Here is a 23,682-nt window from a genome sequence, read left to right on the forward strand (position 1 = left end):
ATCTGCTTCCACCTCTAGAATCAGCAAGCTCCCCTAGTTGTCAGAAGGAATCCCTCTGGGGAGAACAAGGAGGGCGTTGGCCTCCCTAGGAGACATGAACACGGGGAACTCTAAACTAGGCTGTTTCCTCCCTGAGGGATCGGGTTCCTCCTCACCTCCAGGACTTGGTCCACGATTTCCTGCATGACCTCACACTGGGCCTCCGTATCACTGCAGGACACAAGTGAGAGGAAATCCCAGCCACATCAGTGATAGCAGAGAGTAGGACACACACCCAAAACAATGTGCACAAGCACACACACGCACGGGAGCCAACAAAAGAGCTCTGTAAGGATCTAGCCCTTCAGTGGGGGAGGGTTTAGGGTCAAATCTGCAGCTAGCTGGACAGAGGCCCAAAGAAAAGGGAAATCACCACCAACCCGCCTCAGTTCTCAAAGACCCTGCTCCCAGGAATCTATGCCACAGGGACCCTAGTGCCAGAGAATTAAGCCCTTTCATTTCCGGCTGCACTGTCCCAGCCTAAACTGCAGAACAATATCTCTTATGTGCTTCACCTATAATTCACTACACATTTCCCTCCAACTGCCATAGCCCACCATGTCCATTAACTCCTGGCAGAGAGCGTCCCAGGCTGAGAGTAAAACCTGCAAGGACACTTTGTACCCACCTCCCCTTCTGGAGCTGGAGCACTTTGTCCCTGAGAGACTCATCCAACTGGTCAAGATAAGGAGTGATATCAACGGGCTCCTCCACAACTGTCTCCTTGATTGGGTGGAAGCGAAACTCTCTCTTCTTTCCTGAAAGGAGGAATTTAGGATCGAAGTCAGTTTGCCACTAGTCACAGAGAGTCTCCCTCAACCACTCCTTCCTCACAGGCCCCTTCTCCTTGAAGGCACATATGCCCAGCTGTGAGACTCAAAGAAGAGGAGTTAACAACACCTTCTTTTTATCTCGTCTCCAGTGCTAAGTGCAGCGCTCTGCAGCTCAGAGGCTCAGTCAGGGAGCCTGCTAACAAAATGTTAACTCACGAAGGCAAAGGCGGTGGGGAGATTGCAGGGAGACTGCTCCTGTGAAATAGTCCTCCTGGGGACACACAACCTCAAGTGGTCTCTTTGCTGCTGGCCTCACCTTTGCTGTTGAGATCCTCCTCATCGTCGCTGAAGGCTGCTTCTGCATTATCATAACAACTCTCATCCTTATCCGACATGTGGTTGTCCATCTCCATGGAAACTGGCTCCTCGATTTTGACTTGGAAATAAAGAAAAATAAGGTATTTTGAGATCTCCTGCATCCTCTCATACTTTCTATGTTTCTGGGGTGGGAGACTGAGGAGAGTAATGAGGCCATGACCTAAATGAATACTGCCCTTGGGATGACGAACCTTCTAGCCTTACAACCCTCCAGCATTGGCTGAAGTTTTCCAGGGATAAGAAACAGGACAGGACATACAAGACTCCTCTACGCTCAGCTCAGGATTAGTGAATGGAGTCAAACCAAGGCAAGTTTCAAAGGGCTCTTTAATTTAAAACCAAGTTGGGAAGTTCTGCTTGATGTATGCCCTTAACCCGTCTTTCCTTGGATGTCTTCTCTCCAAGAGAACACCAGAAATGGATGTGGCAGGGGTGGGTGTGTGAGTGGCAGCCTGTTTGGAATTAGGAACAAGATTCAAGACTCAACATGACCTCTCATCTGGGACCAGGATCTAATACTGAGAAGAGAGGAGCAAAGTGAAAACGGGATAAGAACATATTCCATGGATGCCTTCTACCTACTGAGAAGAGGTTAAGAAGAAAAAGAATAAGCATTAAATGAGCAAAATAGATGAACAGAAAGTTAAGATACTATTAGATGGAAAAGGAAGAATCAAGAAAGAATACAGATGGCTAGGGAAGCAGTTGCTGAGACGCAGTGTCACAGAGGAGGATGAGTGCATGGGGACAATCCTGATAGGACTCTGAGTCTAGGAAGCCCAGGTACTACCATGCCTCTCTTCTGAAGCAAGTGCTCCATACCTTCCACAGGTGGGGAGGGTGAACTGCAGAACTCAGGAAACTTCTCTCTCAGCATTGACCGCAGCTCCTTGTCCAATTTAGGGTTATCAAAAAGGGGAGCCAAATGCCTAATGAGAAACATGGATCAAAGTCAGTATTAGAGCATCTCATCTCAAACTCAACATGTGGAGGGAGAGGGGATGGGCCATCCTCACACCCTTGGGGGGAGTCAATAGGGGCCAGGGAAGGCACCTGAAGCCCTCTGTAGATAGGATGGCAAAAGGAGAAATGCCTCAAAGAGAATGGGACACATGCCTGACAGTCTGAGAGAGAACCTGGACTTTTTATACCTCTGCAGGGAAAGGGTCAGCAGTGATAGGGTAGTAACCAAACAGGACTGGCCTATTGGTGGCTAGACCTAATAAAAATGAGAAAACAACTCCCCTTTTCCACCCCAACACACAAATTTCTTACGCCAAGACCCGTTTCTCCACAATATGGTTGAGAGAAGAAAAGACACCTTGTCGTACGTGGCCTTCCAATGGTGGATAGAAATTAGGAATGATCTGGAAGGGAAGGGGAGACAGGATGAGCACACCCTCTCCCCCTTGTGTTCTGCTGAACTAGATCTCAAATCACTTCAGTCTGGACTCCAGGGCTGCTGGTGAGGATGGCCGCAGAGCACACAGGGTGTTCCTGACTGTTCTAGGCCACTACCACCAAAACTTCAACTGGACCTGGATACTTTTCAAGGGGACTACCTTACGTCTCCATCCCTGAGGCTCAGGAACTACATGTAACAATCTAATTAGGAACCATGAGGAAAGTAAAAAAGACTTTTGCTGATCTAAGGGATAGGGCCAATCACTACTTTTGCTTCCTGTGTAAGGGGCATTGGGAGGAACCAAACAATGGAAGGTGCAGTGGAGACATACTTAACTCAGCTCATGCAGGAGTGGGAGAAGAGCAGGCCTTGGCACTTACTCGGCACATGAAGTCCAGGAGTGTGGCAGTGATGGCTGGATGCGGCTTCATGGAGTGATGCATGACCAGGATGGCTGGCTCTGGAGAATGTGGAATTAAAGAGTCCCCCAGCATCAGCTAATCTGTTCCCATCTCCCCAAAATGGGATTATCAATCTATTTAATGGATCGAGAGGGTCCTACCTATCCCTTCCAGCCCCAGTGAATGGACTCAAGAGCAGACAACCCTGACACAGCTCAGTAAGCCCCTCCTGTCTCTTTTTGCATTCAGCTTGAAGGAGGGAGGTGGTAAAAAAGGAAAAAAGGACATAGCACAGCTTTTGTCACTGCCTAAGCCCTCCCCACCCAAAGTCCAAGCATGAGGCTGTGGGGAGAAGGGAGTGGAGTGACAGCATGGCCTCATCAAAGCTGTTTGTCTTCTAGGTCAAGGGAGAACTGATGAGGAACAACGGAACTGCTCCCAGATAAGCTGCCTCCACTCCATGCTGCACTGATTTATGACTGCAATCACCAAGACAGGCAGTGGGGGCAGCGTGGAAGGGGAGGGGGTGCTGCTGGGTCTTGGTCACATACCTATGTTCATAATGCTGTCCTTGTCTGGGCTAAAGAACAGCCAGTCGTAAAACAAAGCCAGCTTGGCGTTAGAGGCAGCAACATTTGACTGGAAAAGAGAGGGGATAGAGAGGAGTAATTTCATCAACCTGTCCCCTTCTCTTTAGAGGCCCAAGACAAATTGCAAGTATTACGGTGGTTCCTAGTGGGTTACACCCATGGGGTGAGAGCACTCAAGTCTGTGCAGATGTGTGTGAACACCCTGTATTCTCACCAACTCAGGGAATGGGAGATCAATTAGCGCTCGACATATACCAGCAGAAAACACCCTGGAGCCCCCTAATGGGGTCCATGTGGGCTCAGGAGTCCTGTGATGACCCAGACTGATGCAACACGAGCCCCTGGGTCCTTCACGTGCATTCCTGAAGAGAATGCCCCCTTAGGAACAGCCTTCTGTCATATCTGAGTCAGCACATTTCGACTGCACAGTCAGACAAGGCAGGAAAAGTCACGTCAGAAGAGGTCAGGAGGCAGCTGGGTAAGACAGAACAGATAAGTTTCCCACCAAGGGAAGGAAATGTTTCCACTGTGAATTCCCTGTTTGGGGAAGGGATGTATCTAGACATGATGTCAAAAGCATAGGGTGAGGGTCTAAAAATCTAACTCCTGAATTTGTTAAAGTAGCTCTTCAGGGGATAACCACACGTAGCATCTGGAAACGAAAAGGATAAAGACAAGAGATGCCTCAGAAACCCAAGCTTTGGTGTTGGGCACAGATGAAGCTGTTGAATGCCAAATCCAGACAGGAAGTAATGAGAACAAATAAATTTCTACAGATATGAAGGAGGGGTGGGCAAAAAGCTGAAAAGTTCAGGGAGAATAGAGTGAAAAGAAGGGTGTTAGGATTCAGATGGCTCTTGAGAGGCAGGGAGAAGCCTGGGAATGTAGGGACATGATGGAGGAAGCCTTCTTTTGTCATCCAGCACCTTCTAGCCCTTGGCCCAGCCCCTCACCGTGCATGTTGTCAGGAGCCAGCCAATGATGGCCCAACGTGGTAAGATGTCTGAGCTTAGCACTTCATTAGATGGATGGACAACCCCACAAATGTAGCGAATGAGGTCACAGCGCAGAGACTGACTGTCCGGGGTTGACAGATACTGGCGTTGGAACCAATCTTGGTATCTCTTTTGCTGACCAAACCGCACCTGAGGGAAAGGGAAGCAGAAAAGAGAAACTTGAAGGGGTAAGCGAGGGACTCCCAGCTGAGGAAAACAAGCCCCTTTAAACTTTGAGTCTGACCTAGGCTGCAATAGTAAGCTATTCATTAATTCACTGTCTCTCAGGCCTCCCTTCCTTTTTGAGCAGACTTCACAGGTTAATTTTTTAAAATGCTGAAAATCTCCCTAGCTTGTCTCACGATGCCAGCTAGTAATTTATCAATTCCTGCCATCTACCTAATGTTAAATTTATTTCCAACTGTAGTTAATTTTTAGCTCCTTATTTCTATACTGCTTCTCTAAGTCATAAACATAATCTTTTACGTTCTTGAATCACTGGTTCTTCAAGCAAATGTTCCTCAAGAACAAGAGCTAAGACTTGTCTACCAGTACTGATTCAAGAACAAGCTAAGACTTGTCTACCAGTACTGACATCACACCCTGGTGCTGAGTGACCAAACACAACCAATATTCAAGGCTTTATACCTCTTTATAACTCTCCAACCTCCCTGTTACAAAATCTTTGACCAGAAATGGTTACAGACAGCAACATTAAACAAGCAGGAAAGATATGTTTTCCTCCTCTCCCATTTCTTTACTGGGGAAAAGCAATCAAGCAAAACAGAACAGAAAGATTAAAATTCATCAACTAAATTTAGACCAACACTGTCCGATCACACTTTCTGTAATGCTGACTACCAAGGGGAGCCCTTGGGATGGAGCTGCAGGTGCTACACTGCTAACCAAAAGGTGTGTCTCTGATAGAGTCCACTGACAGCTCAGGACAAAGAGATGCAGTCTCCTCCCTTTACAAATTACAGCTTCAGAAACCTGACGGAGGCTCCCTAGGAGTTGGCACTGATCCAATGGCATTGAGTTAAGTCAGGAGACTACTGAAAACCACCATTACTACAACTGAGGAACTAAGTTTTTCATTTTACTTAAATTGCCAGAGGATGCGTAGTACAGAAGTAGACAGCCTCACTGGGTTACTTGGGAAACACAAGAGGACTTGTGGAGAGGTTCAATTAAAGACAGATGAAATGCAGAAGCATTTACCTGACGGGTCTCAGAAACAGAGATACCACAATCTGATTTTCTGGAGAGTGGAATCCAGGGACTCAGCATGTTTAAGCGATTTTGCTGTAATTAGCCATGGATGGAAACCATCTTATAATTCCTCTGATCCTAAGAGCTCATAGTTCACCCAGAGGAATCCCAGGTTTTCCAGAACACACACATACTCTCAATCTCACACCATTTTTCTATCTGTAGCACACATCACACATTATTTGAATAAAGTCATTGATTTAAGATTAGGTGTAATGGAAAACTTTCTAAAAGTAAGACTTGTTTCTCTCTTAGACAACACTGTAGGCTCAGTTCTTAGCACTAAACACAGACTGTAAGAGATGCTAGAAAAGATGACACAGAGGAAAGCAGCCAGAAGCAGGTCAATCAGGGGTGACCAGCAGGCCACCCGTTCATTGTCCAGAGCCTAATGGTCACTGATTCGAAGGTCCAAAACTGAGGGAAGCAGTCCCCTAGCACCAGTAGTGACTTCTCTCCCTATTGCAACAGGTCAGCTTACCCGGGACGTCATGAAGAGGAGCTTGGTCTCCATATCTGGGGTTAGACGACATGCTAGAAATTTTCGGGATGTTCTTGACTGAAGCAGCTGCAAGATGCCTGAATCAAGCATGAAACAAAAAAGAAAAAGAGAGAATGTAAGGGCCAGAGCGCCTGGAAGGCAGAACTTGGTCCCAGAAATGACAACCAGCGGTCAGGTTCACAGGGAAAGTTCAAGGCAAGGCCATGGAGGTCAAGCACAGGTGAAGTAGGGGGTGCTAACTAACATTCATGTACTCTACTTCCCCAAACCACCGTCCAAGACACAGTTGTATTAGTCCCTTTATCCTGCTGGCTTTCCAGAGGCCCTTATGCACAATATTCCAGTTGGTAATGTGGGACACTTAGGGCAAAATATGGGAAACTCTGTCCTCCTTCTGCTTCTGATCATGGAGGCCTGGGATCAGTGCAGTGGAGCGCAAGCGTTGAGTTTAAAATCAGACAAATAGAAGCCCAAATCCTGCCTCTGACACTTACTAGCTGTGTAGCCCTGGAAAACTATACTTAATCTCTTTGAACTTCAGTTTCCTAGCTGTAATGGAAAGCAATACCCATGTTACAGGACTATCTTGAAGAATGCATCAGTTAAAAATATGCGTTCATGGCACACAGCAGGCATTCAAAACTACCCACTATTTGCTCACTAAAAGGGTTGTTTTCCTCTTTTCTTTGCTGGACACTAGTTTTCAATTTGCACACGTATGAGGTCTGAGTATGTGCTTGAGGTGTATGGGGTGCGCATGTGTAGAGATGGGATGGATAAAGCTGCAGTTGTTTGTTGATCAGACCGTAAAACCTTGGGAAAGAGGAAGGTGGGGACAAGAACCTATCATGGGAGGCACACAACAGACTCTCTCCCTTACCACAAAGAGGAGTTTGGCCACGTTGTATCCTCAAAATTACAGACAAGAGTGTTTCCAGGGAGGGGCCCTTTCTTTCAGGACTAGTTCCAGCCCCTCTGCTGACTCAGTCTCACGAGCTGACCTCTAACTCCCCTGCCGGACTCCATGAAGCTGGAAACTGGCCATCGGCTCACCTCCTGAGCCAAGGCACTGCCGGGAGGGAGGAGGATCACAATTCTGTGTCTCATTCTTCCTTAGGAGTAATGCAGCTGGAGTCTGCCAAGTAGGGGCTATCTAGGAACTAAGTGAATTGTTCTGTACCTCTGCCATTCCCACAACCAGCTGTACTTGGCAGAGCCTGCTTGTTTCAAGCTTCTGTATCTGGCTGCCAAGGGTTCTACTTTGTTCTCCTGACATATACCCATGTAGACATGCACATATACACCGACCTCCCACTTGTCAAGGACAAGATGCCTTGGTTCTTACTTACCTGTGAACTGGGGACTCAAAGCCTGCGGGTTATGGATAATGTCTTTCCAAAGCAGTTCAAATTCTGGTATCCTAGCAACATTCTGAAGTAGTCTTACGAGGTCCCGGCCAATCATCAAACATTCCATGAACTTGATAGGGGGAGGGGGGGTGGACAGGAAAGAGCAGAAAAACATGGATTGTTTACCTGCTAGGGGAGGACAAAGGAACAACATGTTCTGAGAGGAAAGAGTACTGAAGGGACTATATGATTTCTTCTGGAACCAAGAGACTCGTTTCCAGCTGCTCTGGGGAAAAGCAAGTGGTAGAAGGTTGGGATTGACATTAAGGGGAAAAGGTTACTGGGAGCTGCTAAAGCTCTGCTAGTCTTTACATTAAGACACTCCCTTCTCTACTCCTACTTGCTTGGTTTTGATCAATGCCAGAGGAGGCTCTTGATTCCACAAGGATGGGATTAACAAATTGAGCACCAGGCACCCTACTTTAAAACTCAGTCTAACAGAACAGAGTCTGTGATGATGTAAATAATCATCATGCGTGCTGTCCAAAGTGGTCGCCCTAGCCACATGTGGCCACTGAGCACTTTTGATGAGACAAATACAAGAAAGGAACTAATTTTTTTTTAATTTAAAAAGATACACATGGTTAATGACTACTATATTAGCACAGTTCTAAGTTATTCCACCTAGGGGCCTGGATGGGCTTTACAATCTCTCCTGACTGTGGCAATTACCAAGGTGTGTAGGTGAGGGGTGATGTGGTTATGGGCACCTAGGACAGCTAATGTCTGAGGTATACGTTAGTGTCCATAAGCTGACCAGGAAAATCCCCAGTGTACCAATGTCATGGGCAGCATTTCTAGGGACCGGATTATTCCACACTGGCCTTTCCCTTTCACCTTAACCCTTAAGGATGATGAAAAAGAACCATATTCTGAACCAACATTCCCTAACACAGCATTTCTAGCCCAAGTCCACTGCATAAAACGCCCCACCCAGAGTCTCAATGCCCAATGCTCCTTTGTCCTTGTTCCTTACCCGTTCTCGAAGTAGTGAGATACAGAAGTCCACCTCCTTCTGGCGCAGGGCCTGGAGCTGGGCAGTCCCATGGTGGTCCACGATGAGACGGAGGTATGTGTAGACGGCCATGGCGATGAGGATGCTGCTCTTCAGCACCCATTCCCTGAAGGAAGAGAAGATGCTGGCACCTGTACCTGGTCTGGAGCCCAGTCACCCCAAATCACACTCTCTACTCTTGGCTCCAGGGCCAGAGAAATGTCTGATGCTGGACACTGGGATAGGTTCTTTGGTTCCTCGAGTGTGTACATGCTGTCTATTATCTCTCTTGGACAATCAACCAGCTAAGGTGAGGCAACTTTCTAATAAGAAACGTGCCCAATATAGTGCTAAGTGAAAGCATTCCTTTTTTACCACTTAGTAATCAGCTTCCAAGAAAATAATGTTTGTTTACACATTCTTTCAAACATTTACTGAATGACTACCATGTATCCAAGGTACACAGTTCGAAACTACCAGCTGCTCTGTGAGGAGAAAGACGGGCAATCTCCTCCTGAGTAACTTACTGCCTCTGAAAACCCACTGTGGTGTCAGCTATGGGTCAGTTCTGACTTGACGGTACTCAACAATTATGCATCCAACACAGTGAGGTACTAGAGACAAAGGCACCCTTCCTTCTATCGAGCTCAGACTGTGGAGGTGAGCTTTGTAAGTACCCCTAAGTCAGAAGTTCTCAGTCTGGTCTGAGACTCTTGGGGTTTGCTAAGACCCGGTCAGACCCCTGGAGTTCTGAGAACATGCCAGCTCTTCTCTCAAGCTTATGACGAGTGGCCCCCCCTTCCACAGTTCCCTCTCTCTAGCTGCTGATCCCATCCCAGCAATGAAGCAATTGCCTTCACCAGCAATGAAGCAATTGCCTTCAATCAAATTTAAAGAAGAATATGATTTTGGATGGCAAAGACCATTTTCCCAGGAGTTTCAGAATTTCCCTGAGGACAGAGGATAAGGGAAAGAACTGTCTCATCCCTGCTGCTTTAAAAGGAGTAGAAATACAGGCAGAGTAGGGAGATCCCTCCAACTGTCTGGTGCCATCTGTGTGTGCCAACCCTGAGAAGCTGTCCCCCAAAACCGATAACTACCTTGGTAAAGGTTCTGGCACCCCTGCTAGGAAGGCAAAGAACCGGAGGAAGAAGCCAGGGAGTTTAATTAGTCCTACCAGGCAACATCCTGATTCCGGAAAAGCGCTCAAGCCACCTAATTAAAAGGCTTTTGCCTTTTCCTATCAGAGTGAAAGCACAAGTCAAGAACAGTGGGAAGGACCCCTCTCCACCCCTGCAGCCTTCTAATGGCACCATCCTAAAACCCTTGGAAGGAGATGGGAGGGCAGGGGTGGAAGAGCACATGGTTTTAAAGTTCCAGGTACTTACTCTCACCAAGAGATGTGCATTAAGGAGGGTGGGAGGAACAGCTAGGACAGTTACCTGACAGCTTTTTTTTTCTTTTTACCTGACAGCTTCTTGACCACTGCACACTAAGCAGTGTTTTCTAACTGCCCAAATAAGGAAAATTCTGCTCTGAGGTATGGGAACAGGAAGCATATGGCACTGGAAATTGAGTGATAAAAATAATTTTTTAGGAAGCCTTCTAGCAGAGGTAATGAACAAATCAGAATCCTGGGACAGGGTAACAAAGAAAGAGACGAAGGAGAGAGTCTTACTCAAAGGCAGCAGAAAGGCACAGAAACCTAAACAAAGACTGGTGAGGACCTGCTAAGACCTCAACGCTGCCACCAGGGTAACAAAAAAGCTGCCTCCAGCCCTGGTGGCAGCTGCATACCCAGCCCAGGGCACTAGGTGGCACTGCATAGCAGAGCGGGCATCATTCTTAGGCCTGGGCTGAGCACAGACCTAGACATCTCTTTCACAAGTGTCTGAATAATATTAGCCTGCTCAGTCATTTGACCACTATGGTGTTCTTATCCAGAAATAGATTCTGAAACCAAGCAATAGGAGGACTCAGATCAGAGGTCTGATGGAAAGACCTTCCTTGAAAAGGTTTGGCTATGAAGCAGTTTCCATAAACTTTCTGGTCCTTTACTTCAATGGATAAGGGAAAAAGAATTATTCAGAAAATACAATGTGCCCCATTATATGGCCTCTAACACTGGAGCCTCCAAAACCTGCAATTTAAATTTAAATTCAAACCAAACATATTGCCATCAAGTCAGTATCTACTCATAGTGACCTCACAGGACAGAATCACCACCACAGGGTTTCCAAGGCGGTAATCTTGACCGAAGCAGACTGCCACATCTTTCTTCCTAAAAGCAGCAGATGGTTCAAACCACCAACTTTCTGGTTAGCAACTGAATGTTTACCCACTGCGGCACTCGGATTAACTGGCAGAGTTAACTAGTCTCCATTAGTTCCTCATTGCACCTACTCCCACTTCCCGACAGCCACTTCCAAAAGGGCATGGGCTGTAGAGGCTTAGAAGAGAAAGGGGTACCTGCCAGGCCTGGGTAGCTGGCTGGCCCCACTATGCTGAGCTCATTCCCCTCCACCCTCCCCTCAAAGATAAACATTCCAAGGAGGACTGGATCAAAAATAAACCCTTATCAGATGAAATGAGTTTATCCTGGGCTTTGAGATATTTTAGCAAAGACCTTCTTTCCCACTCCATTTATAGGGCCAGATAATGCCATTAGTCCTTTACTTGTCAATATGCTTTCCTTGCCCCCCTCCTCTAACTTAAGGTGTTCCTGAGCCACCTACCAGTCTTCAGACAATCCTTTCACCCCCATTTTCCACACTCGCACCCCTCGTGGCCGTTTCTGGCTCTTGCCCCACCCTTCACGGTGGACTCTACCTCTGTTCCGTCAGGATATCCAGAACACTCTCTGCCAACCAGATATTTTTTGCCGTAACATCCCCACCTGATTTCGAAGGGGGAAAAATAAGAGAATCAGAATGGCTCTAATTAGCAGCCCAGCTAATCCAGTACATGTTCCTTTTCTTCATCCAGATGCACCATTATCCATCAAGCTGTCCTGAGTGCTGGAATAAACTGCCTTGTGCTGTCAGGCATCCAGGTTCCCCCTGTTCTCCCAGAGAGAAGGGGGAAGGGAAGGTTATGGATTTTTCCAAAGATCAGGCCAGCTACTTTTCCTCACACTAGGGAGTCGGAGTGGGAACACTTGGGTCCTTGAAAGGCAATGTCTGGGAAGACGACATAAGAAGCCCAAGGTCTCAGAGAGGGCCTGAGAGCTGCAGGCATCTAGATGCCCCCAAGTTCTGTGCTCAAGGTCATGGAAGGCCAGCGGTCCTCTGATTTTAGGTGTCATTATCTTCAGTGCTTGCCACTCAACTCCTTGGGGCATAATTAATATGCAGCAAAGTCAAAGTCTTGGGATGAGAAGTGGGGAGTAAGAGTGTCAAGCTGGGAAGAAAGTGCCAGGAGAGGATAAGACTAACTAGCACAACAATGCTATGCCTTGTCCCAGGTTTCAATAGAAAAAAGTAAATTAAAAATCCAGTGTTCACACACTACTACACAGATTAAGGTTCATACCCATCAAAACAGCATTACTATTAAATAAAGCCTACAGAGGAAGCAAAGCACCAATGGGCAAATGGTGAGAGGCAAGCTCAATTTTAAACAGACCTATGTAATCTTAGAGGCAGAAGATGTAGTAAGGATAAGTAGTGTGGGTCTTCTGTGGCTCAGACAGATGTCACCAATGACAAGATGATAATAAAACCTAAATGTCAAGGTCTGTTCTGTGACATAGTTAGACTCTCAGACTGGTCCCAGTAAGATATTATAATAATTAGAGAGCAAGTATTTAGAACATGAGAGTGGAGCCAGAGAAGAGGCCTGGGCTCCTGAAAGCAGTTATTTGCCTTCAATTTTCTCCTCTTCCTAATCTGAAATGGCACGAAAACAGAGTGAAGATTGGCTAAAATACACCAAATATTCTATGTCATATATTGGATCTGGCAGGAAGGAAAACAGGGCAAGACTTATTGTTTCAAAAGGCCTATTGTGGTATCAAGAAATTTCTTTCTACAATAAATGTGGTCAGAAAATGTTTGTGTGTCAAATGAAGAGAGTAAGCAACTCAGAAATTTGAGTCTTACAGGCACTTAACAACCATTCTCCATTGCTTGGATATAATTTCTGAGCTTTTTCACTTTCTTCCTTATATTGCTTCCAGCAACTCACCTGCAATTTGCTTCATGAATGTCATGCAAACACCATCGGCTCCCAGAACCCCACTCTTCACTAGTTCCCGTACCAACCACACCAACTAGAGGAGAGAGGAGAAAACAGCTGGGGAGCAGGGCCTGCACACCTGAGGATGATGCTAATTCAATCCCATGATAACTGAGGGGCACAATGATAGGGCAGGCTGGGTTTTCTCTTTTATTTCTGGCCTTACCTGGGTACGACAGGTATCTTGCAACTTCAGGTACTTCTCCATGAGAATCTGGTTGATTTTATTCAGGACAATATTCATGCCGTCACGACTCACAAGAGCCAAGTCCCGGTAACACTGTGAGAAGTGAGGTTAGTAAGTAGCCAGCAGGCTCTCTGAGGGGAGACTCCCGACCCCAACCACAGGAAGGCTCTACCCCTGAGCCTCTTCAACCATGCCCACAGAATTCTGAACATGCCCTTCCACAGGACTCTCCCACCATCAACTTCTCCCTTACTCTGTCTGTCCCAGGGAATACAGAACAGGGCAGGAAAGCCTGCTGAGCAAGGCTCTTAGCTCTGTCCCTCATCTCCCTTCTTATGAAGTGTCACACTGTTTGATGCCACAAGCTGAGCAAAACCAGGTGGAGGCCATCTGCTTTCCATCCGCCAGAGAAAGGTCACTACAGAATGGGTGCAACTCAACAAGCTGGAAAGGATCCCAAAGAGGTTTTTAGTTCCATATTGACTTAGTCAGATGTAGCAAGGGTTAGGCGTGCTAAGGGAAGAAGGGTCAGGGGGCCACACAAACGGGCAGAACTAAAACAGAATGTCCTCAACTAGACATCTTATTTTCTCTGGCTGCCCTTTGCTTCTCCCAAGTATTGAAAAAGGAGGCTATCCTTCAGCACATCCATACTTGTGGCAGGGAGGGAAAGCACGCTGATGTCTTCAGACAGGTCGGTGCGTACCTAGGGTTTTTCTCAGCCTGTCTAGTGAAGTCTGACTCCTGTAAGAGAAGCAGTCTCAAAAAAAAGAAGAGGTGTGCTGGTGGGGTAAAGGTTGCACATCTACCCTCCTGCTTTGCTGAGTGCAGTACTGTCCTGGTCTATGTCCTCATAGCCCTCAACTTTCTTTCTTGGGCTGACTGCTAGTAACAAGGGTCTGGACCAAGAATTGCTAAGGTTTGAGTCCTTGAACCTTGATGAAGAGAGACCGCAGCAAAGGTTTTAGATCCTTTCCCATTACTCTATCTCCTGATGGCAAGAATCTAACAGAAGTTTAGGCCTCCAGCTCAGACTTCCCCATCACCCTAGCACCCATCAGGCCTGGTCCCAGCTGTTCCGTTCACTGTTCAGTTCAGACATCAAGACATAAACAAACTCAAAGAATATAAACATTTATAAGAGCTACCAAGAGGGCAGATATTAAGTCAGGAATGGAAGGAAATCTATTATAGGCCTATTCCTTGGATATCTGACCTGATATCTCCTAAACTGAAATCTCTTGTTCAATTTACTCTAATCCTCCCCACTAACAAAGTCCAGAATGCCAACCCTCACTCCTTTAAAGTTTCTGAGTGGCACTGACCAAGGTTCCTCAGCCTATGCTTTCCAGAGAAGGCTTCTAAGGTGTTCAAGGCTCAGCTTCCATTACCACTGTCTCCACTACCCCATCTCCATCTGACAACCTATAGTGATTTGGAGAAAAGGTTTCTATTCTATAAAATTAACCCAAATAGATCCTTAGAAAACAGCCCCTCTGCTTTAAAATGAGACCTAATGCAAAGTTATTATTTATCAGCCATATCAGTAACCTCCATGTGACAAAAGTATTACATAAGATAATCACCATTTAGGGAGCTCTGGTGGCTTAGTGGGTAAGGAATTGTACTGCCAACCCAAAGGTAAGCAGTTTGAATCCACAAGATAGGCAATCTTCCCAAGGCAATTATAACCTCTGAAAACTCATCGGAGGGTCAGCTATGAGTCAGTTCTGACTTCGTTAACAATGAATAACAACAATCATCACCCTTTATAGGGAAAGGATTAAAACTCTAGAAGATACATCACTAATTCTTATACCTTACTCTGACTTGGTTCAAGGTCTCTAAATGAGCCATTATCACAGGACAATTCCTCACTCATTTAAAAATAGGCCCTCCTAATTTCTTTCCTCCTCCTGTCTGTGTGAAAGGCCTCACCTCAAGTCCAGCCTAGAAGGCTAAGAGCTAAGAATTTACATGGAAAACATGAGCATGTGAACATGAACCGTGGGGCAGCTTTCAATCGGTGAGACCCAAAACAAGCAATCCCACCTTCCCAAAGGGTTCAGGATCTCCTCATGGCAAAGAAAGACCCAGACATTCTAGTCCCTTGCCAAGTGTGGACAGCCAAATTCATTACATAATAAACATAAACAATGCAAAGCACTAAAGTCTCTTACTGCCAGGTCAAGGGAAGAAACAACAAAAAAAATCAAACACATTCTGATCCCTTCACTGAGGTTTAGATTTATCCCAGCTAATGTAGAGCTCATGAGTCGTCTACGACTCGACGGCATCAAACAACAATAACAATGACGACGATCAAGAGAGAGCTACGTTGGCCTAGTGGAAGGAAGCTGTGCTACCAAACCGAAGGTGGGTGATTTTCATCTGTAGCCCGCGGCCAGGTTCAAATTGTCTTCCTGTCAAACATTCATCTAGGTGGTATAGCACTGGTCTGTGCATTGCTGTACAGAGGTAAATTGTGGTTGCTGTGATGCTGAAGCCTGTGACAGTGATGTGCCAATCGTAGTAATGGGTACCCATGGTGGACAGTGTTGGCTGGAGCTTCCCGACTAAATCAAGCCTGGAAGCAGGAGCAGCATCCACTTCTGAAATGGCTTGCCTCCGGAAACTCTATGTACGAACAGTGCTCAGGCTGTTTGTTCATAGGGTCACTATGAGTCATCTACGACTCAACGGCATCAAACAACAACAACAACAACAATGTAGAACTCACCTGAAAACACACACACTCCTACTCTTTTAGTAGGCAAAACTAATTTGCATTGAGGTATTTAAATGAGATTCCAACTGCATTTGAAAAAACCCACACAAGAGAAAATAAAACTTCAGCCCAACCTGTCCACCCCTATGTTTGCTAATAATTTGTTTTTAATAAAAGGGCTGAAATGGATTCTATCATTAATTAACTTCATCAAGTGGGAGACAATCTTACGGATTCTTAGGGACAAGTCTTAGGGATAATAAAAAACTTAACAAGTTTCCAGCCCAGACTTGTGAATACTTGCTGCCCCACTGCCCACCCTCACCACAGACCTGACTTCAGCTGGCACTAGAAGAATACAAAAACAGTAGGTTCCCATGCTCATAAATCCTCCCAGGGACCGATCCAGACAGCTATGCTCCAGACAGCTAGGGGACTATGAGCATACCATCCCAGTCCCTGGGAATGATTTTTTTTTCTTTTTGGTTCTCTTTGGCCAAATGACTTAACATCTCTGCCTACAGTTACTCCATAGGGAAACTGGGAGCAGATTTGGAGGACAAATTAAAACTACCAGCTGCAAAGATTTTTCAGAGGATTAAATGGAATCCTGCCTGAACAGAGACTGACCCAATGCTGGGCAGAGAACACAGTAACTTCCTCCTACATCACCCTTATGCAGTAAGAGTCTATGATGGTGTCACATAGCTAATGCTAGGTGTCAGAAACACTTTTAAACCATCATGTTAAAACTCAAAGGACAAGGAACCTTGGGAAAGGAGAAATGTGAAGAGGCAGAAGATAAAGAAGACTGTACTATTTTTGAGACTCCTGACTAGCTTTCCTTCCACCTGTATCTCAGGCAGTCTGACTTGTGTAGTCTAGTGTTCTCTGAGTCACTACACTATTACTGCTATATATTACTGCTATATACTACTATATCAGTCAGCTCACTCTTAGCTGTTAAATCTAATTTCTACTTGCTGCAATTTTAAGTTTGCTTTTTATATTCACCAGTCAAATAATAAAATCGACAAATCATAGGTCACTCTTTCCTGGATAGGAACTCCTAGAGACTTAACTACAGCATTTGTTTTTTGGATTAAGTTCCAACTCTTTGAGGTGGGTTTTATATACCTAAAATGTAAAACTCCTTCAAATACTTTCTTTACTCTCATATTGCCTTTTGGGTTCTAAACATAAAGTTGTTTCATCAGAGTAAAAATGGGGTTGTTAACTGTATTTGGAGAACTAAGGTGACCCAGCAATGCCAGAAGATTCAGGAAAATGAGTATGAAATCATCCCAAGTAAACTCTAAGTTCTACCACAGACTTGGATAACTTCTGAAGAGGATAGGTAGGTCCAGAGAGAGAGAGGTCTTACCTTTTGGGCTTGGGTGGGTTCAGTGAGGACAAGAGTAAAGAGGCCCAGGCATATCTCCTCATGTTGGGGAGGACCTTTGCAAACCTGGGGTGTGAGGAAGAAAAAAAACTGTTACCACTCACAGAAAGAAAGGTCAAGAAAACTTCGGACTTCTGAATAACCTGTAAAAGGGAATCATCAACTCTTAAATGTGATGATTTCCTTTTCCTGAAAGTAATGAGGCATTGGTTTCAAGAGATGGAGAATATGTTGGCCAGGGGTACAAAGTAAATAGAATGTTTAAAATAAAAATTTAAAAAAAAAACCTATTCCATCAACTTTACCAGAAGCAGAGAGATACTACAAACAGTCAGTCATGGAATAACATATACATCTTATACAAAGGCAAGAGATCAAGGCCCTTGACTGGACTACAAAAAATCAGGCCATAATTTAGGCAAACAACTGAACTTCTGAAATTTGTGAAATGATATAAGTCATGTAAATGTCCATAATATATTCTGTGACACAGGGTATTCTGTGACCAGGCTGTTGTGTGAACACTGTATTATATATACACATAGTCCCTTGACTATGGTCTTTAAGGTGAATTTGTATGTAACTTAGAGTAGTTAATAAGTGGGGTTCATACCTATTGTCAGATAGTTGATAATTATCTCAGTACATGGTATATCTTTCTATGCACTAAGACATAGAGATCTCTGGTGGCCTAGTGGTAAGAAGCTATACTGCAATACCAAGGTACATGGTTCAAATCCACCGAGAAAGATGGGTAATCTCCTCCCATGAGATTAACTGCCACTGAAAACCTGCCAGACGGTCACCTATGGGTTGGTTCTGACTTGATGGTACATCATAAAAACATCCAGATGTATTAAAACTTCTCTAATACAGTAATAATAACAATAGTGTTCCATGTTATAAAGTAGGGTCTGTTTGTTATGAACCAGTGTATATACTTTGAATTCTTCATACAATAGGTTTTACACGGTTGGGACCACAACATGCATGCAGTTGGATGCTGCCTGAACAGATGTTATATGACTCATAACTGTACATGAAAGAGGATACTGTTATTTAAATACATCTAAGACTCTAAGAGAGAGGTTCCACAAACAGAGAAGATGGGGAACCTGGTTTTGGGAGCCAACATTAACTTCAGTCCTCTAATTTAGAGTTCTTTGCTATTTCCATTATTTTAAAAAATAGTATCTTAGAGCTTTTAAAGAAAAAGATGTGGAGAAAATTATACTCACATAGGCATTGAGTGCATCATTGGCCTCTCTCTCTGAGACACCAGTAGTCATCGATGTAACAATGTTCATACACCTTTCCAGTCTCTGAGAAGAGAAAAGATTAAATGTCACATCACCATCACCCCCTCTATGAAGTACTCTTGGCCCAAAAAAGAGTTGGAAAAAAATATCAAGCTGATTATACCTCTAAATACAATTAATAAGTAACTGGTAAAGACACCATGGGGATATAATTAGCAAAATAAAGAATGCAGATATAAGGATAGACGACCTGACTTCTTTAATACATAAACTGCAAGGGAGGAAAAGAGGAGGTGGGATCCATATATTAAAAATGATTTACATACAACCAAACGCCTATGGTTTGCAGTTCCCTGGTTTGGACGTTAGGACCATAATTTCATGTGATAACCTATTTAACAAGCCTATAAACAAACACGTTTAGTGTACCTCCTAGTTTGTTGTCTAGAGCACTGGGTCTTAAATGTTTGCAAACAGCCATCCAAAGCATGTAAAAGTTTCTGTTTGCCTGAAGCAACAGAGGAAGAACAGTCAGAGGAGAAAGTGGGATGTGTGGCTAACTGCCTCTACAAATAATCATCTCTGTATGAGACCAGAAGAAATGGATGGTGTCTGGCCTTGATTAATGAACATTTTGATCAAAGATTCCCAAGAAGAGTCTTGGGATTTATCTAAGGGATAAATGCAGAACAAAATTTCAAATTCTCACAGACTCTAGACTTCTTTGAGCCCCAGAATGTGGACAGACACCTAAAAATGCTGCCTTGATGTAATCCTTTAAAAAAAAAATAGCCCCTGAAGTAATCTTAAAATTGAATAATAAGGGTGCTCTGATCGTCTAATGGCAAGAAGCTGCGCTGCAATCCCGAAAGCACACAGTTTGAATCCAAGAGATGCTCCCCTGGAGAAGGAAGGGTAATCAGACTGGATCTGATTCAATGGTACACAACATCAACACCAAAAAAAAAGTAAAATGAATAACAGTTTATTTTAACCAATAAAGAATCTCAGCCTTGGCCATTACTGCGTTAAGTCTACTTACTAGGTATCAAATGATAATAACTCAAGAGATTAGATAGGAACTTTAAGAGACAGTGAGTTTAATGAGGAATAAACAACTTAGAAAAGGCAAGTAAGAACAGTTGCAGATAAGAACTCAGAATGTAGTCTACATCATACATTATGCATGTAGACACTGCTGAACTGGTCTATGTTTTGCTGTACTTAAAATTTTAGTCTGAGGTTTGAATCCACCAGATGCTCTGCTGGAGAAGGAGGGGCAATCTCCTCCTGTACCAGTCAGATCTGACGGTACATACACAAAAAATAATAAAAGTAAACTTAAAAAAAATTTAGCCCACCAAATAATATTCCATGAGGCCATTCTGTTAAGTTTATAAATATCTAAGGAGAGAAAGCTCTTCTTTACAATATAAGGTCAAGTAATAAATGTAGAACGAATAATACAGAATAACTGATTATCCAGAATAACCCGGTATCACAAATGGATGTTAAAATTAGGTGGTGTATGATACTAATACAAGAGTATTTGCACAGACAGAAAATACTTATTATAAAGAAAAAAAATAGTAACTGTAGGAAAATCTGTAGGACACCACCTCAATCCAGTGTGATAATAATGAGGCAAAATGGCACAGCTGTGCCTTCCTATAATACACGGAGGAGGAAACAGCATTGCTTCTAAGGCTTTCTTGTCAAAACTGCACAACCTTAAATCTAATCATGAAGAAACTTCAGGTAAATTCAGATTGTTGATGAAAAATGGTAGGCACCATGAAGATGGTTCTGACTCCTAGTACCTCTATACACAAAATGAAAGGCTGCTGGTCCAGCACGATCCTCATGACTATTATGTTGGAACCCTAAGATAGGAGGAGGGTGAGATTTCATTTTACATATTTTGGACATGCTAGACCAGTCAGTCCCTGGTGAAGATCATTACACTTAGTACAGTAAAAAAAAAGGAAGAGCTTCAGTTCCATCTTAAAAAAAAAAAAAGACAGATTAACACAGAGGCTACAACAGAGGGCTTATTCACTGGTTAAAAAAAAAATTCTGTTAGGGCTGTGAAAGAGAAGACCGAGAATCTGCTTCATATTAAGGAATACAAATGGCTGCAGTAATGGGCTCAACTGAGTCAGATTGTGAGGATGGCACAGGATAGGACAGGGTTCAAGTCTGTTGTTCACAGGGTCGCTATGAGTCGATGGCATCTAACAAGACTGACAACTCAGTGAGTGATCCTGGCGTGCTATAACAGACATTTCTGGGACAACTGGTAAGATGTCAACATGTACCATAACTTAGACAGTAGCATATGCTATTTAAGATTGTTAAAAGAACCAATCTTGATAATAGAACAGTGGCCATGTAAGAGAAGTCATCATGGCTGCAAACTAACTCTCAAAAGGTTAAAATCTGTATGTAGAGAGACAATGACAAAGAAAATGTGAGAAACACTAGTGAATCCAAGTGCTATCAAATTTACAGAAAAATTATACTACATGGAATTCTTATATATTTTGAGTGTTTAAGAATTTTACATATAGTTTTTCTAAGTTTTATTTAAACTCAAAATAAAATTTTATTACTAACTTGAACAAACCCATTATAAAAGATTTTGAGACATGAGATTTAACACTGAATAATGGTACTGTAGTTTTGTCAGACAAAAAAGTTCTTCACAGATATACAGATGGAAGTATATACCTGTAAAATGACAAGATCTGCTTCAAAACAATGTATAGTGACTTTAAGAGGACATAAAACAAGACTGTGATATACTAGCAAGCACTGAAACTGAGTGACATTAACATAAGGATTACACTTTGTGGTTTTTTATGTTTGATACTTCTCCATTAAAGTTATAAACAAACTTTAAAAACTACTAATGTATCCAAATTAGGATGAAGACAGCTTCACTAAATGTCTATTTATTCGAGGGCCACTCTAATAGCAAAGACCAACCCTAATAAGGCTCAACATCCTAGGAAAATCTTAGTCACTCTGGTCTCTAAATATTGATAAAATAATGCCCAAATCAGTTACCTGTTAACACTATTATCACTGCCTAAACTGCTTCTAAAGACTCCTTTAAAATGTTATCTGAGGATTGTCCCGAACATTTTATGAGGAAAGCCAGCTTCCCATTCCCAGTGATGATGAGGATGCTAGCAAAACCCTCACAAAGGCCAAAGTAGAAAAGAAATTGGGTTTCCCCCCCTCTATTTGCTTCTACCTGACCCAAGAGGTCACCACAAAACTTGTTGAGAAGTAGCTCTACTGCATTAAGGACTGATAAATAAAGATCATGGGAAAGCAGCCTAGGAATGAAACACAGTCAGATTTGCCTTGTGGTTGTATATGTCTGTCCCTATTTAGGAATGTAAATGGACAGAAGAGAGTTAAAGCAAGAAGATTCCATAGCTAGAGAGCTTCAACCTGAAGTCAACTCACAGCTTCTGACTATCCTCAAATTAGGTCAGATCAGTGTGGTCGCCTTAATAAACAGCACTCTCTTACTTGTGAAAAGGAGCTGTGAGGTCACATGAAAACTTCTAAAGCTCAAGAGTTCTATCATTACCTAATCTAGCTCCTGCACGATAAGTGGAGAAGGAAAATTCCCAGGCTAGATTTTCTCCTTCAGTCTTATCCCTCTCTACCTGGACTATCTACCAACATCTAGATGGTCAGTGACTCCAGCTAACAGGTTCAGATTATTTCTTACTGATAGATCTGGGGTGGGGGGAGGGGGTCCCCTTTATGTGCTCTAGGTTAACATGAAGTTTCAGAGTGGAGGGAAATGGTGAACAAGAAGTGGTATAGAAGCCTAAAATTCTAGCTATAGCTTTCTACTTGAGGGAAGAAATTCCTGCTCAATATCTGGGGTTTTCTTATCAGAAAAGGAGATAAATGTCTATGTCCCAAGGTGGTTTTGAGGATTAAACAAGACAACAGCAGCATACAGCCTCAGCTAAATTAGAATCTACTCAACTGAAACCTCAGCAATTGCACGAATAATTCTTAAGGATCAGGGTCCCCTTTTCTAATTGCACATCCTTTAAAATTATTGAAAATTATAAACCCTAGTTCAGGAGGTGGATAAGTCCTTGACCTAGCTTCTCACCCTCTTCAATTTTTTTCCTTCCAGAAGAGAAAAGGACAGGGGAGAGGGGAGAAGGCGTGACTAGCGGATTCTGCACCAAGATCCTCATGCAAAGCTGGAGAGTGGCCCTACGGGCCAGCTAAGTCCAGCTGTGATCTAACAGAGACATTGAGCTAAAGAGGGCTCCTTTAGGGCCTTCCCTGATAGTTTACACTCTCCTCAGAGGCCTGAGTCAATTCTATGGGTCACTGCCCAGTCAAAAAGAGAAGTGGCCTCTTGGAAGAGGGAGGCCCCGTTAAGGATATAAAAAGGGGAAAGACTACAGCATTTGGAATGGATAAGTAAAAGCAATGAGGAAAGACATGTGAGGGCCAAAAAGAAAAAGAAGGTGTTTTCCTGAACTACAGAAATTACTCTTCAAAATAAAAGTGGGAAAATGGCAAGGTGACAGAAAGGCCATGGCCACAGGAAAATAAGAGTCCTGTAGTCGAGTAGGCCCCTTCTCCAGGTCTCCACAGGCTCTTAGCAAAGATGAAATCATACAGTTGCCAGTAGTTACTGGCAGAATAGCTCTGCTCAGTGCAAGTCCTCTACAAGAAGATCTCAGAGAGCTGAATAAATATTTACCATCTCTATTAGATGCCAGATAATTTTTCTAGTATTAAGACTACCTGACCATGTTTCCATGGCAGCAGAAGATGGCGTGGGGGCTGGGAGGAAGGCCTTTCAGCTTGACAGTATGTACATCATGCTGGAAACTCAAGTTAAAAGGATCCCTTTTACCCCTCAGCTTCTCCACCTTTAACTAGGTGAATACCCAGCCTAGTAAGGAGTATATGTTTAAATATTGCTTATGTAAGTCAGTGACCTTGAAAAATTAAACTCTATTGTGGTGATTGGGACATGGAATGTGAGAACCATGAATGTAGGAAAATTAGATATTGTTAAGGAAGAAATGGAACGCATAAATATTGACATACTAGGCA

At 43.7% G+C, this 23,682-nt stretch overlaps 1 protein-coding gene across 1 annotated transcript in view; it reads right to left on the minus strand.

Annotated features, from left to right (window-relative positions):
- INTS3 (integrator complex subunit 3) overlaps nt 1-23,682 on the minus strand; it is a 37,862-nt gene that overhangs the window by 7,887 nt on the left and 6,293 nt on the right. The window contains exons 2-17 of the mRNA XM_006895872.1: nt 18,550-18,633; nt 17,294-17,377; nt 13,161-13,274; nt 12,944-13,028; nt 11,588-11,654; nt 8,741-8,885; nt 7,705-7,834; nt 6,335-6,432; nt 4,540-4,731; nt 3,548-3,635; nt 2,976-3,055; nt 2,466-2,557; nt 2,013-2,119; nt 1,129-1,248; nt 668-797; nt 156-210 (exon numbers count right to left, since the gene is read on the minus strand). Of these exons, the coding sequence (XP_006895934.1) occupies nt 156-210; nt 668-797; nt 1,129-1,248; nt 2,013-2,119; nt 2,466-2,557; nt 2,976-3,055; nt 3,548-3,635; nt 4,540-4,731; nt 6,335-6,432; nt 7,705-7,834; nt 8,741-8,885; nt 11,588-11,654; nt 12,944-13,028; nt 13,161-13,274; nt 17,294-17,377; nt 18,550-18,633 (1,671 nt within the window). The remainder of the gene's footprint in view (nt 1-155; nt 211-667; nt 798-1,128; nt 1,249-2,012; nt 2,120-2,465; nt 2,558-2,975; nt 3,056-3,547; nt 3,636-4,539; nt 4,732-6,334; nt 6,433-7,704; nt 7,835-8,740; nt 8,886-11,587; nt 11,655-12,943; nt 13,029-13,160; nt 13,275-17,293; nt 17,378-18,549; nt 18,634-23,682) is intronic.

Source organism: Elephantulus edwardii, unplaced genomic scaffold (assembly GCF_000299155.1).
Source record: "Elephantulus edwardii isolate Elephantulus edwardi_28Jun2011 unplaced genomic scaffold, EleEdw1.0 scaffold00176, whole genome shotgun sequence".
Taxonomy (NCBI): Eukaryota; Metazoa; Chordata; class Mammalia; order Macroscelidea; family Macroscelididae; genus Elephantulus; species Elephantulus edwardii.